The sequence below is a fragment of the Nematolebias whitei genome, chromosome 13 (assembly GCF_014905685.2).
Source record: "Nematolebias whitei isolate Nwh7 chromosome 13, NemWhi1, whole genome shotgun sequence".
NCBI lineage: Eukaryota > Metazoa > Chordata > Actinopteri > Cyprinodontiformes > Rivulidae > Nematolebias > Nematolebias whitei.
In genome coordinates, this window is record NC_056510.1 from 29,243,362 (window position 1) to 29,258,206 (window position 14,845).

General features: G+C 40.9%; 1 protein-coding gene across 1 annotated transcript in view; it reads left to right on the top strand.

Annotated features, from left to right (window-relative positions):
* mycbp2 (MYC binding protein 2) overlaps positions 1 to 13,634 on the top strand; it is an 84,495-nt gene extending 70,861 nt beyond the window's left edge. Inside the window, exons 54-80 of the mRNA XM_037686680.1 lie at positions 92 to 261; positions 375 to 622; positions 704 to 871; positions 2,995 to 3,152; positions 3,234 to 3,433; positions 3,529 to 3,678; positions 3,765 to 3,925; positions 4,006 to 4,162; positions 4,264 to 4,488; positions 4,615 to 4,680; positions 5,880 to 6,119; positions 6,232 to 6,321; positions 6,402 to 6,482; positions 6,557 to 6,823; positions 7,111 to 7,394; positions 7,487 to 7,583; positions 7,672 to 7,791; positions 7,874 to 7,975; positions 8,058 to 8,186; positions 8,291 to 8,423; positions 8,548 to 8,651; positions 9,432 to 9,620; positions 9,700 to 9,807; positions 9,925 to 10,134; positions 10,211 to 10,318; positions 11,532 to 11,697; positions 12,292 to 13,634. Coding sequence (XP_037542608.1) covers positions 92 to 261; positions 375 to 622; positions 704 to 871; positions 2,995 to 3,152; positions 3,234 to 3,433; positions 3,529 to 3,678; positions 3,765 to 3,925; positions 4,006 to 4,162; positions 4,264 to 4,488; positions 4,615 to 4,680; positions 5,880 to 6,119; positions 6,232 to 6,321; positions 6,402 to 6,482; positions 6,557 to 6,823; positions 7,111 to 7,394; positions 7,487 to 7,583; positions 7,672 to 7,791; positions 7,874 to 7,975; positions 8,058 to 8,186; positions 8,291 to 8,423; positions 8,548 to 8,651; positions 9,432 to 9,620; positions 9,700 to 9,807; positions 9,925 to 10,134; positions 10,211 to 10,318; positions 11,532 to 11,697; positions 12,292 to 12,407 — 4,247 coding nt within the window. The 3' untranslated portion in view covers positions 12,408 to 13,634. The remainder of the gene's footprint in view (positions 1 to 91; positions 262 to 374; positions 623 to 703; positions 872 to 2,994; positions 3,153 to 3,233; positions 3,434 to 3,528; positions 3,679 to 3,764; positions 3,926 to 4,005; positions 4,163 to 4,263; positions 4,489 to 4,614; positions 4,681 to 5,879; positions 6,120 to 6,231; positions 6,322 to 6,401; positions 6,483 to 6,556; positions 6,824 to 7,110; positions 7,395 to 7,486; positions 7,584 to 7,671; positions 7,792 to 7,873; positions 7,976 to 8,057; positions 8,187 to 8,290; positions 8,424 to 8,547; positions 8,652 to 9,431; positions 9,621 to 9,699; positions 9,808 to 9,924; positions 10,135 to 10,210; positions 10,319 to 11,531; positions 11,698 to 12,291) is intronic.
* The last annotated feature ends 1,211 nt before the right edge of the window (positions 13,635 to 14,845 follow it).

Here is a 14,845-nt window from a genome sequence, read left to right on the forward strand (position 1 = left end):
TGAGAAACCAGCGTCTTCCAACTTTATTTACACAAAGCTGCATATTGTAAATCTGCTGTTCCAACGTCCTTCCTTTGTATTTCAATGGCAGGCTGTGGCCGCTACGCTGGAGGCCAGGGCTACAACAGTATTGGCCACTTCTGTGGTGGTTGGGCTGGAAATTGTGGAGATGGAGGCATAGGAGGCAGTACCTGGTACTTAGTTTGTGATCGCTGTCGGGAGAAATACCTCAGAGAGAAACAAACTGCAGCCAGAGAAAAGGTGGTGTACTACTGAAAAGCATCAGTGTTTTAACTTTCATCCCTCTCTTAATGGAAGCTGTAATATCAGACTCGTCATCTAGTGGAAACTAATTATTTATATGTTTGTTTTAGGTAAAGCAGTCAAGAAAGAAACCTCTGCAGGTGAAGACCCCAAGGGCACTACCTACTATGGAGGCCCACCAGGTGATTCGGGCAAATGCCTTGTTCCTGTTGTCCCTCAGCAGTGCAGCTGAGCCCAGCATGCTGTGCCACCACCCTCCTCGACCCCTTCATTCCCAGTTGCTGCCCAGCCTGAAGGAAGGCGTGTCAGAGGAAATCCCCAGTAAAATGGGTTGCCTTTACTTACAGACACTAGCAAGGTAATTTATAAGCCCAGCTCATCAGATAATCAGTGATTGTTTCCATTATGTTCCAAGTCCAATTCTCCTGTCATTTCTAAGGCAACACACTGAGAACTTTGGGGCCTACCAAGATGACAACCTCTTCCAAGATGAGATGAGATACCTGCGCTCAACATCTGTTCCTGCACCCTACATTTCTGTCACACCTGACGCATGCCCCAATGTGTTTGAGGAACCAGAGAGCAACATGAAATCAATGCCCCCCAGGTAACACTCTGTTACACTATGTCTGTATTTACATCTGTGGTCCCTTAAAACGAGTCCTTTCCAACTGATATCATTTCATATTTTTCCCCTTGATTTAATCACGAGGGACAGTTCAGATTGTTTTAAGTGGGATTCTGTGAAAAGGTTATAAACAATTGATATATTTTCAGATTGGAGTGCTCTTAAGACAGTTTGTCCACTTTAATACTGTTGGCTTGTTGTAGTCAGAATAAAACTACTCAAAGTTGAGGTTGTTTTGCTTTTCTAACTTAATAAACTTCACATTTGATGAATATGTAGAATACTATAAATAGTACATTTAAATACGTTAAAAATAGTTTTTACAATGTGGATGATTCAGTTACGAAGTGTGCAGCTTTTCTCACTGTGGTGTTTTCTTCAGGGCTTAAACAAAATTTTTTGTGTTGAGTTTGTTGACTAAACATAATTCAGTAGATTATTAAAAAAGGCAAATAAATTACAGTTTTTGCATTGATTTTGTCTATTTTCTTTGTTTGCGTTCTATTGTTCTACTTTTAGCAACAAGACAGTTCATAAACTGTCATTTGCAAACTTAACAGCCGTCGTAATGAGAATGTTCATTAGTCAAAATGGGATTACAGCCAGAAAACTTATAAAACTGATGTTCCACAAGTTTTTATTTTAACTTGTGATACAGTGATGTAAAAGCTTGACACTGAAAGTGTGATTTTGCCTTTTTAACTTTGTTTAAAATCAAGAATAAAAAAAAAAAAAAAAAAATAGCTCCGGTAGTTATGTGCACAGTTAAAAATAACTTAAAATTTCCATTTTTTTGTTTGCCTGACTGATATATTTTTCATTTTAAAACACTTTTTTTATTTAAAGAGATTGTATTCAAAGATTTCAGCTCATTTTGTTTTTTTATTAGAACTGAACACATGCAAATGTTTATTACCGTGCTTGCCGCCGTACACGTTGCACCGCCATGTAAGTCGCATCAGTCCAAATATGTCTGATAAAGTGGAAAAAACATACATTAAATATGTTGCATCTATCATGCGTCACCGCTGACCACCTGGAAATGTGGGCCGGTGTTGTGCCAAAAATCGATTGTCTGCCAAATGGCGGCTGCGGGAGCGTGCACGGGAGGACTTTAACAAGAATTTAACAAGATTAACACTTAAAAACAATTGTTTATTTGCTCAAAATTATAGCAAAGGTGTGTCTCAGTCTAACTTTTCCTTAATAAATGCACTTTGACGGTCAAATCAGCTGCATTTCAAAAGTCAATTCGCGGCTGCTCGAGCGTGCAGAGGAAGGACTCGCTGTGCATTTCTTTGAAATTTACCAAGATAACCACCTAAAAACAATTATTTGTTTGCTTGACATTATAGTAAATGTGTGTCTCAGTTTAACTTTTCCTTTATAAATTCACTTTGACGGTCAAATCAGCTGTATTTCGCCTGGGCGCCGCGGTGAAATGCAGCTGATTTGAGATTTGCTCCAGGAGTAGGAAGGTGGCCTGTATGCAAACCAAGTGTCTCATTAATAGCCACTTCTACCTATTAATGAGACACTTGGCTTGCCTTATTACTCAACCGCCCTCTAGTGGATGAAAATGGTAGTGTTCATATTTTCCATGTCAGAATGAATGAAATTGTCAGATCTCAGCCAAGAATTGGTTATAAATATGAGAAAAAAAACATAAATAAGTTGCTTCGCTGTATAAGTCGCAGGGCATGCTAATTTATACAAAAAGGTGCAACTCATACAGCGAAAAATACGGTAAATTATTACGTGCAATGACCTTCTTGGTGGGATGTGTTTCTCTTGGTAAGTGAAACGCTGATGTTTCAACAAAATGCCTGTTTGCAAGATCTGAAATATTGCTCTAACATTTTGTCCTGACAATGGTCATATTGTTCAACTTTGTTGTCAAGGCCAGACATGCCTTCTCTAAAATGCTGTCGGTATTAGAAAAAACGTAGTCATTTTTTTATCAAATACTTTCATCCCTCTTTTTCTCCTTTTAATTTTAATCCAACATGAGGTTATTTTTTAAGCCAGTCAACAGAATTTTTGAAGAAATGTATTTTGATGAGGTTTAAGCCTGTTGTTTTTTTGTCTTTATTTGCGTTCAGTCTTGAAACCAGTCCGATCACAGACAGCGACACTGCAAAGCGCACTGTGTTTCAGAGGTCTTATTCAGTTGTAGCATCTGAGTACGACAAACAACACTCGCCTTCTCCAGCACGAGTCAAAGCCGTGCCCAGACGAAGGGTTCATAGTGGTGATGCAGGTGAACGTTTAAATAACTTTCTATATTTTTAGAACACGTCACAACATTTTTCTAACGATGAACTGTTTATTTTATATATAGAAGTGGGCTCTTCCCTGCTACGCCACCCTTCTCCAGAGCTCTCCCGCCTGATATCAGCTCATGGCTCCCTCAGTAAGGGGGAAAGGAACTTCCAGTGGCCCGTCCTGGCTTTTGTTATCCAGCACCATGACCTGGAAGGCCTAGAGGTGGCTATGAAGCACGCACTGAGAAAGTCTGCCTGCAGGGTGTTCGCCATGGAGGTACGCCCAATTTTTTTAATAAGCTTTCATTTCAATCTCATTTTGGTTTTGTGTAATAAAAAACGTATCCAATTGTCTTTTCATACCCTTCTCAGGCATTCAACTGGCTCCTGTGCAATGTGATCCAAACCACATCTCTGCATGACATCCTTTGGCATTTTGTAGCATCTCTAACTCCATCGCCCTGTGAGCCTGAAGATGAGGAAGATGAAGAGAACAAGGGAAACAAAGAAATTGTAGAACAGGTACAACATACTAACAGCTATGCACCTTTTTTCTTTACTGCTGATCTGTCAGGCTGTCTAATGTCAAACATCTTCGTGCTGCCCAGGAAAGAGACCTCGGTGTATGTGAACACCCCTTGTCGGACATTGTGATTGCCGGGGAAGCAGCTCATCCTCTCCCCCACACTTTCCACCGCCTCCTTCAGACAATCTCTGACCTTATGATGTCACTTCCCAGTGGCAGTGCACTACAGCAAATGGCTCTTAGGTAAAGTTTCTGCATAAAACGGTCATATTTGCTCAATGTTCCAAATCATGACCGACTTAACTGTCTTTGTTCACACTCAGGTGCTGGAGTCTGAAGTTTAAGCAGTCCGACCATCAGTTCCTCCATCAGAGCAATGTTTTCCATCACATCAACAACATCTTGTCCAAGTCAGATGATGGAGACAGTGAGGAAAGCTTCAACATCAGTGTGCAATCAGGCTATGAAGCAATAAGTCAGGCAAGAAAACAAGGAATATACACAGATTGGACTGTTTTACTAGTATTAAATAAACCTGTTATCTGCTGTGCATAAACAAGATGAAAATGTTTGTTTTATAGGACCTCTGCCTGGTCACCTGTTTGAAGGACCTGACGAGTGTTGTAGACATCAAGACATCCAGTCGGCCCGCCATGATCGGCAGCCTGACAGATGGCTCCACCGAAACTTTCTGGGAGTCCGGAGACGAGGACAAGAACAAAACCAAAAGCATTACGATAAGCTGTGTGAAAGGCATAAATGCCACCAAGGTGTCTGTTCACGTGGACAACTCCAGAGACATCGGGGTAAGGAACTACACCAAACTAGACTTTTAACTCCTTATGATCAAATATCTTGTGGAATTAATTACAAAGTGAAGAGATTATTACCTGACACGTTTCAGTGAGTTAAATACTTTCTCATGCCGACAGAACAAAGTCACGTCGGTCACATTCCTTTGTGGCAAAGCAATTGAGGACCTCTGCAGAATTAAGCAGGTATGAGCATTTGTTTGGGATACACCATAAAATTATTTGTAAAATAAAGGATAAAAGGTGAGCTTTAATGGATATTGTTGAAGTTGAAAGCCTCTGTTATACACGTTATGTATGTTTTGAAATGCTGCAAGTCTCTTATTTACAATTTAAACAACTTTCAGTTGCAAAAAGAAAGAAAATTTTTCCTCTGTGCAGTCTCTATATAAATTAATTACTTTGTTACTCTATCCACCTTTCAAGTTGTACACTCTCATTTTAAAAAGGAGCCCAAATAACCACAAATAAAAAGTTACACTAGTGCAGGGCTATTCCACAAAACTGCTCAGGGGGCCACAGTTTCTGAAAGCCAGCAGCTCGGGGGCCGGACATCCAGCAATTAAAGTCATTACGTAAATAAACCAAGTATTACAATGATCTGTTACCTTTTAAATGTGTTTGTTTTATTGCATTGAATCATAAATGCAATAAACAGAACCCAAACCCAGAACCAGTGTTGCCAGATTTGCTATAGCAACAAGCAACCAGCTCTATGAAAAAAAGCCCCAAAAAATACACAACTGGCAACCCACCACATTGTGTAAAACAGAGACCGTTTTTAAACAGTATAAACATACATTTATTGCATTACACATAAACAACAGCAAAATTATGCTAAACACTTTGAATAACATACTTTTATGCCCAAAATCATACTTTTTCTACATATTTTTAAAAACAAAACATCCTGACATCTGTGTGTGAGTGGAGCCCCCTAGTGGTTGACTACAGTATGAGTGGACAATGCCCCCCTGTCGCCTTGTCAACTTTGGGTGGGAGCGATAAACAGGAAACCAGGGCGTGGAAGGGACAAACTACCTACTACCACTTGTCTTTTGCTTTATTGTGCAGAGCTGGGAGTTAATCAACTGGTTTCACTCAGAAGGAACGTCAAGCCCAAATAAGTAACTTCACATTCAAAAACAAGCCCAAAAAAACGGGACTCACAAGATTTACAAGCAACTTTAGAAAAAAACAAGCCCAAAGTTGCTTATAATAAGCAGACTTGGCAACACTGCCCAGAACACTCCACCCAAAAATAAATAAATAAATTATGCATTCAATGGTGGGCCAGACTGGCCCGCAGACCGCCAGTTGAATAGCCCTGCACTTGTTGGTTATGTTATGGGCTTGAAGATCATGCTTGTTTTTTTTCACCGCAGATTGATCTCGACTCGCGTCACATGGGCTGGGTGACGAGTGAGCTTCCTGGAGGGGATTATCATGTGATCAAAGTAGAACTGAAGGGTCCCGAAAACACACTGAGGGTGCGTCAGGTGAAGGTTCTCGGTTGGAAAGAAGGCGAGAGCATCAAGATACTTGGACAAATTTCAGCCAGCATGGCTCAGCAGAAAAACTGTGAAGCTGAGACTCTCAGGGTTTTCCGCCTCATCACCTCACAGGTCAGTCAAAGTGCATTATTGACACGGGGTTATGTTTTTACGGATAATGCATTTGATTAGCAGCGTCAGTTGATTGCAAATGTTTCAGTAGATACTTTCTGCTCACATTTAGGTTTTTGGAAAACTTATCTGTGGAGATGCAGAACCAACTCCTGAGCAGGAGGAGAAAAACCTGCTTTCATCACCAGAAGGAGAAGACAAGGTCTGCATTCTTATAAGTAACAGTTAATGGAAGATTCACTAACATTTAATCATTTTAAACTTGTGTCTTTCTGCAAACAGGCACCATCTGATGCAGACCTCAAAGAACACATGGTGGGAATCATTTTCAGCAGGAGTAAACTAACCAACCTGCAGAAACAGGTACATTTCAGAGACACAGAAAAGAAGCTCTACAAAATGTATTACCAAACATAATGAATGCATCGTGTTTCCAGGTGTGCGCGCACATTGTTCAGGCCATCCGCATGGAGGCCACGCGTGTGAGGGAAGAGTGGGAACACGCCATCTCCAGCAAAGAAAACGCCAACTCGCAGCCGAGTGATGACGACGCCTCCTCAGACGCGTACTGCTTTGAGCTCCTCTCTATGGTTCTGGCTCTGAGTGGCTCTAACGTGGGCCGGCAGTATTTGGCTCAGCAGCTCACGCTCATGCAGGACCTTTTCTCTCTTCTGCACACTGCTTCTCCCAGAGTACAGAGACAGGTAGGACAGAACGTACACATAGACATGATTACGAGTTTACAAGTTTTGTGTTATAAGGTAGATTTTGAGCTTTTTGTTCACTTAAAATGTATAAATCTTTTCATAAAGCACATTGCATGTTTGCTACAATGTTTTTGGGCAACACTGCCATCAGCTGGTAGTGAAAGGAATCGCATAATGTCAGCAAGAGTACACAAGTGTGCTCTGAGCGGTTGCGCATTAAGGCAGATCCTCTTTACCGGCTCTGAAAAGTTATTTTTTGTGTATCATCTGTTTTTCCTTTCCAGGTGACTTCATTGCTCAGACGAGTCCTACCAGAGGTGACACCAGTGCGACTTGCCAGCATAATCGGAGTGAAGGCTCTGCCACCAGCGGATATCAGCGACATCATCCACTCCACAGAGAAAGGTGACTGGAGCAAACTTGGCATCCTCGACATGTTCCTGGGCTGCATCGCCAAAGCCCTCACTGTGCAGCTGAAAGCCAAAGGCACCACTATCTCTGGCACCTGCGGCATGGTTGCAGGGAAAGGGGTCACAACGGTTACTCTGCCCATGATCTTTAACTCCAGGTGAGCCAGCTTGAGGAGCAGCAAAAAAAAAAATTATGCACAATTTGTTACATATTTACTCATCTTGCTACTTTTTTTTTGCTTGTCCTCAGCTACATCCGCAGAGGTGAGAGCCACTGGTGGATGAAAGGTTCCACGCCTCCACAGATCGCTGAGATCATCATAAAGCTGATCAAAGACATGGCAGCTGTGAGCGTTTTAGTCATTGCAAATGTGCTGAAACATGAACAATCCAATCAAAGTACCACCAGCACCCATGTGTCTTTCATTTATTTAGGGTCACCTTTCTGATGCCTGGTCCAGGATCACCAAAAATGCAATTGCCGAGACCATCATAGCCCTCACTAAAATGGAGGAGGAGCATCGGTCTCCTGTTCGATGTATCGCAACGACAAGGGTACAAAAACTCTCATAGATGGCATGAGTCAGCGCTTAGAAACGTCGTCTGTTTCTGATCTTATTTTCTTTTCTTTCCTTAGCTGTGGCTGGCCTTGGCGTCGCTGTGCGTGCTTGACCAGGATCATGTGGACAGGCTGTCCTCTGGCCGGTGGATGGGCAAAGACGGACAGCAGAAGCAGATGGTGAGACTTAAACACAGCCAAAAGTGACAGTGAACGGAAAAAGCTTAGAGACATATTGATTTATTCCCTTCTCTCTTCACAGCCCATGTGTGACAATCATGATGATGGTGAGACGGCAGCCATCATACTGTGTAATATGTGTGGCAATCTTTGCACCGACTGTGACCGCTTCCTCCATCTGCACCGACGCACACGCTCCCACCAGAGACAGGTTAGCTCTAAGTTTAAGCTTGGATATGAATTGATAAAGATATTGGAGGTGAACAGTTTGTTTGTTTTTTGTTTCGATTAACTTTGTGTTCTTGTCTGTGACAGGTGTTCAAGGAGGAAGAGGAGGCCATAAAGGTTGATCTCCATGAAGGCTGTGGGAGGACTAAGCTTTTCTGGCTCATGGCTCTTGCAGATTCAAAGACGATGAAGGCCATGGTGGAGTTCAGAGAGCACACAGGTAACACAGCAAATAACACACCAATAAACAATTTTACTTGATTTCTACTGAGAAGTTTTGAACATGCTTTCCCACTCCATTCTATTTACCTAGCGTTGTTCTGACAAGATAAATGTTTTTGCAGGTAAACCAACATCCAGCAGCTCTGACGCTTGCAGGTTCTGTGGTACAAGAAATGGTACCGAGCTGTCTGCAGTGGGTAGCGTCTGTTCAGACCCAGATTGTCAGGTACGAACTTAAAACAGAATCTGTCGACAAAGTTTACAAAGAACTTGTGTTTGAATAATCCTTGAGGCCAAATCAGAAACAACAATTTGTTTATATGCAGCATATAGACTGAAACGTACAAATCAAATAGGGAAACAAACAAACAAAAAAAATCTTAACAATAAACAAAATGGTTAAAAACCTAAATAGTTGAATTATTTATTGTTAGAGAATTATTTTCTTAGTTCTTTATTTGCATATTTAATTAAACCAAAAAGCTCTATCTTTTGTCAAGAAATATTAAATAAAATTTTTGGATAGACATAGAGATTTATTCACCCTTTTTATTGAATTTAATATACATAATCGTTTTTTTTTTGTGTGTGTGTGAAAATACTGTATTTTTAGGACTATAAGGATGTTCTTAAAATCCTTATAATTTTCTCAAAAATGGTCTTATGTGTTAATTCTGGTTGTGCTTACTGACCTCAAACCAATTTTATGTAGTTATTGTGATTGAGTTAAATAAAGTTTGACTTATCTGCTTTTGTTTCTCTTAATGCGCCTTATAGTCCAAAAATACAGTACACTTGTTGGGTTTCCCTGTCATTAGGAAGATAAATAAGTTTAGATTGCAGGTTAATAATCTCATTGATTCCCTCAAAAATAATAATTTAGATGCATATTAATCATTGTAGGACTTTTAAGTCAAATCAATAGGAAACTTAGCAAAAACAACAGAGTTGTGTGTATAAGTGTGTTGTAGTTTTAAAGCATGGTGTGTTTGTCATCTCTTGTCAGGAGTACGCTAAGCTGGCCTGCAGTAAGACTCACCCCTGTGGACACTCATGTGGAGGCGTGAAGAACGAGGATGCCTGCCTGCCGTGTCTGTACGGCTGTGATAAGAACGCCGGATGTCTGAAACAGGATGCAGATGACATGTGTATGATCTGCTTCACAGAAGCTCTCTCTGCTGCTCCTGCAGTACAGGTAGCCCCGAGTTGAAGAGTTTGACCTCTAAAATTTCTCTTTGCTTATTGTGATGTCTAACTGTTTGGTCTGCTTCCAGCTGGACTGCACTCACGTGTTTCACCTTCAGTGCACTCGGCGTGTTCTTGAAAATCGCTGGCTAGGGCCCCGGATTACATTTGGCTTCATGTCGTGTCCCATTTGCAAGGTACGTTGTTAGCAGAGTGTCTCAAATGACAGCGGGGTTGAAACTGTTCCTCTACACTTCAACAGAAGAACTTTAATGCACACTGGCTGGTTTGTTTGTTTGTGTCCTTGTTTACAGAACAAAATCAATCACTCTGTGATCAAGGACCTGCTCGACCCCATTAAGGAGCTGTATGAGGATGTGAGGAGGAAGGCTCTGATGAGGTTGGAGTATGAAGGTCTTCACAAAAGTGAGGCGATAACTACACCAGGAGCACGCTTCCACAGTGACCCTGCTGGTTTTGCAATGAACAGATATGCATACTATGTCTGCTACAAGTGTAAAAAGGTGACGGCAGGTTGCAGGATACTTTCATTGGCCAGTTGGATACGCATTGAAATTTACCAGGTTCCTGTTTTTATAGGCATATTTTGGGGGGGAGGCTCGGTGTGATGCAGAGGCAGGACAGGGTGATGACTACGACCCCAGCGAACTGATCTGTGGAGCGTGCTCAGATGTCTCCAGGGCTCAGGTGGGTAAACAATACCTGTGAGGATCCTGGCTTTGCTGCAACCACTCTAAAGGGATAAAGTGCATTGCACAAAATGCTGCATGCTCAAGTTCCTTCTTGTTCAGAGTGAGGTCAGAAGATTTGGACTTGTGTGTCTGAAGAAAAACTCATGGTTGTAGATGGTTTATTTAAAGTGTTTTCCACCGTACACGTCGCACCACCCTTATAAGTCGCATCAGTCCAAATATGTCTAAAAAAGTGGAAAAATCCATAAATATGTGGCTTCGCCGTATACGTCGCATCTATTATGCGTCACCGCTGACGCGTCGCGTTTGTTATGCGTCACTGCTGACAACCCGGAAATGTGTGCCGGTGTTGTGCCAAAAATCTATTGGCTGCCAAATGGCAGCCGTGGGAGAGTGCACGAGAGGACTTTAACAAGAATTTAACAAGATTAACACTTAAAACAATTATTTGTTTGCCCAGAATGATAGTAAATATATGTCTCAGTCTAACTTTTCCTTAATAAATGCACTTTGATGGTCAAATCAGCTGCATTTCAAAAGCTGATATGCAGAAACATGAACACGCAGAGGGCGACTCGGTCCATTTCTTCAAAATTTAACAAGACAACCACCTAAAAACAATTATTTGTTTGCTTGACTTTATAGTAAATGTGTGTCTCAGTTGAACTTTTACTTAATAAATGCACTTCAATGGTCAAATCAGCTTCATTTCGCTGGGGCGGCGCAGCGAAATGAAGCTGAAGCGGTTGCTCCAGGCAGACAACGGTGGCAGGTTATGGCAAGCCGACTGTGTCATGAATAGCCACGTTTACCTATTACATGATACAACAGCATGCCATACAGCTCATCTGCCATCTAGCGGCTGAAGATGGTAGTGTTCAATATTTCAGTCAGAATGAATGAAAACGGTCATATCTCAGCCAAAAATTTGTTTATACAGTAAATATGGAAAAAAATCCATAAATACATCACTTCAGCTTATAAGTCACAGGGCATGCAAATTATGCAAAAAACATGTCTTATAGGCTGAAAAATACATTAGTACAAAACTGATACATTAAGAAACAAATTGCCGATTATAAGTGAGTTGGGTCATTTCTCAAAAGACATAAATGATGTGCATCTTAAAAGATCAGATTGTAGTTATATTTGTTTGAAAAACAATTTATATTCTTATTTTTGATATATCTGCTGTTTTTTTCTGTCAGATGTGCTCAAAGCATGGCACGGATTTCCTTGAGTATAAATGTCGGTACTGCTGCTCGGTGGCTGTTTTCTTCTGCTTTGGCACCACACACTTCTGCAACGCCTGCCATGATGACTTCCAAAGGATGACCAGTGTCCCCAAGGAAGAGCTGCCCCATTGTCCTGCAGGTCATTATTTTTATTCTTGGTCTTTTTTAAAACCATTGATGAGAAAGCCATGAATCTTAACCTCACTTTTTTTCCCCTTTGTATGGTTATTTTCTGAGAATTTCATAAAGTTTGTTCTAAAGTTAATAAGATATTTTACTAACAGACAAACAAATGCACAACACCCACACAGGTTGTTCTGTCGTAGGTGATAAAAATCATTTTGAAAACCTCGGTCGTACTGAATGTATTGCATCTTTACCTAAAGTTGGAAATACTGTAATGTATCACCAAAGACCCATTTTAATACCATGCATGAACAAGTACTAATGTATTCCTGAATCATCAAAACCAAACCTAAAATATCTCCAGAGGCAAACGTTAATCTTGAGCTTTTTTTTTTCTCAAGTGCCCATGAATTTGTTGCTGTGCTTGCACTTGCTGCCACCATTCCACTTGTTATCAATTTATCTTCAGTGCTTACAGCCTAATATAAAAGCACACTTTCTGAACTTTAGCACTTCTTACTAGAATACTGGTTGTCATCCACTTCCCAGAATTTTAGTAGAAATAATAATATGCTTACGTATGTTATTCTCATCTTCTCTACAACAGGACCCAAGGGAAAGCAGCTGGAAGGCACTGAGTGCCCTTTGCATGTGGTCCACCCACCCACAGGCGAAGAGTTTGCTCTGGGCTGTGGGGTGTGCAGAAACGCTCACACCTTCTAATCTGCAAAACACTTTTTTTTTTTACTGGAAACCAGTCAGTCTACTGTGATTTCTTACTGCTGCTGCTGCAGCTCAGCAGTGAAGCTCAGCTCTTGCATGAAGTCTCCTGGACACTGGACCAGGTTTCTGCTCTACATCAAGAGTCCTCAGGTCTGCTCTTTCTTCAACATGAGTATCCAGGCGCTGGAGCTCCTTCGGACTCTGAGTAACCTGAATGGAAACACGAACAATTTAAAAAAAGAAGCAGAGAAAAAAAGAAAATAACTTGTGAAGTGTTTGCATGCGGCCGTTGTATTCCCTCGGCTTCTATTGACGTTGCACACCTCCCAATCACCAAACTATAAGAAAACAAAATCAAACATCAGATATGATATAGGTTTGCATAAAGGCAACTGTGGATGAGAGTTGACTTAAAAAAAAAAAGGAACGGGTCATATTTCCAGCTTCCCAACTATAAATTTAAAATATTGTTATATGTAAACTTTTCATAATCTTGTACAGTATTCTTCACTGTCAAGTGCATCATAGGTTGATGGACAAAAAAAAGATGAGTTGGTTGATAAGACTGTTAAGTTTATTATTTTGGGGAGGAAATAGTGTATGATTTATCTAATCTTGTATATAATGATACTATTCAAAGTACCTGTATTTCGAAGTTGCTCTCTTCACTTCAGTTTTGTTTGATATTCTGGGTTGTTTTGAGCCAGATCTTTTATTGAAGTGCAATACTGGGTGTGCCTCCTATTTCGCAGCTGTTTAAATCTATGGAATGTATGTCAAATAAAGCCACTGTACATTTTTATACAGTAGACTGTCGTTTCCCCCCCTCCTCCTCCTAAATGTTATCTCTTCTGTTGTCTGGAATGAGGAGGGGGGTGCCTGGCTTGCAGTGAAGGGAAAGATGTATATTCTGTTCACAGCTCTGATGAATAACAAAGCACCAAAATCCTGCAGTAATTGAAAAGCAAAGAAAAACTCGTAAGATTACAGCTGAACAATATGAGGGGCCAGTCTTTACGCCAAAAAAAAATTATTGTGCACCTGTTATGCTTTTTTTTTTCCTAGAATGAGGCAGAGAGATTGGGGACAGGGAAAGTGTGCGTGTGTGTATCGGGGAGGGGGGTATTAAATCAGCTGCTGTTAAATACAAAGCTTATTACTTGTGAATCTGCTCTGTAATATCTGTGGTGGATGGAGTTGAATGGTAATAAACCAGAATCTCTGTTACACAAAGTACACACTGTGTTTTTGAATTATTACAAAAAAGTTTCTTAATTTCTAATAAAATATCTTATTGTAATCAACACATGAGTTGGAAAAGATTTTTATGATACCGAGAGTTAAGAGTTAAAAACGATTGGTCACTGTAGGAACAGTTGTTTCTCACAGCATTTTTACCCTTTTGATTTACTCTGCTATTAAAATATGTTCAAGCAATCTGTTTTATGAGTTGATTTGTTTAAATGCCAGAGAATTAAAAAAAAAAGTTCAGTGTTGCAGAAATTAAACCAAAATACTTCACATTACCATACCATTTTATTTATAGAGCACTTAAAACAGCGACAAGGCCAACCAAAGTGCTGTACAGACAGAACAACAGGTAACACACAAAGCAAAATACAAAATGAAGTAAATCAGAATATAGACATAAAAACGATACAGATAATGACGACTAACCAGTGTGGAGTGTACAGGATCAAAACAGATCATCTGGTGTTGAAAGCTACTGAATAGTAGGAGTTTTTAAACGGGACTTGAAAACCGAGAGGGAGGAGGCCTGTCTGACAAGCAGAGGTAACTCGTTCCAAAGTCTTGGTCCTGCTACAGAGAAGGCCCTGTCACCTCTGCGCTTAAGACGAGTTCCTGGAACAGTGAGGAGCAACTGGTCCGCCGACCTCAGGGAACGTGGTGGAACATCAGAATCAGTTTATTATTGCCATGTCAATGAACGAGGTTCACAAACTAGGAATTTGCTTCGACATAAAGGTGCGAATAGTAATAAAGTAAAAATGAAAACATAACATAAAACGTGTACACCCATACAATAGAAAACAATTTTTAAAAAGCTTAGAAAACAGTATAGATGGAGTATTCAATTATAATACAGATGTAATTTGACCAAAGCAGAAATTATGAGGTAACATGAGTGTTCAGGAGTCCAACAGCAGAGGGGAAGAAACTGTTCTTATGGCGGGAGGTTCTATTCCGAATGGACCGAAGCCTCCTGCCTGAGGGGAGTGGTTCGAACAGACCATGTGCAGGGTGAGCAGGGTCAGCTGTGATCCGACCTGCTCACCTCACAGTCCTGGAGACGTACAGGTCGTGGAGGGATGGAAGGCTGCAGCCGATCACCTTCTCAGCTGAGCGCACAATGCGCTGCAGTCTGAGTCTGTCCCTGGCAGTGGCCCCGGCGTACCACACCGTGATGGAGGAGCTGA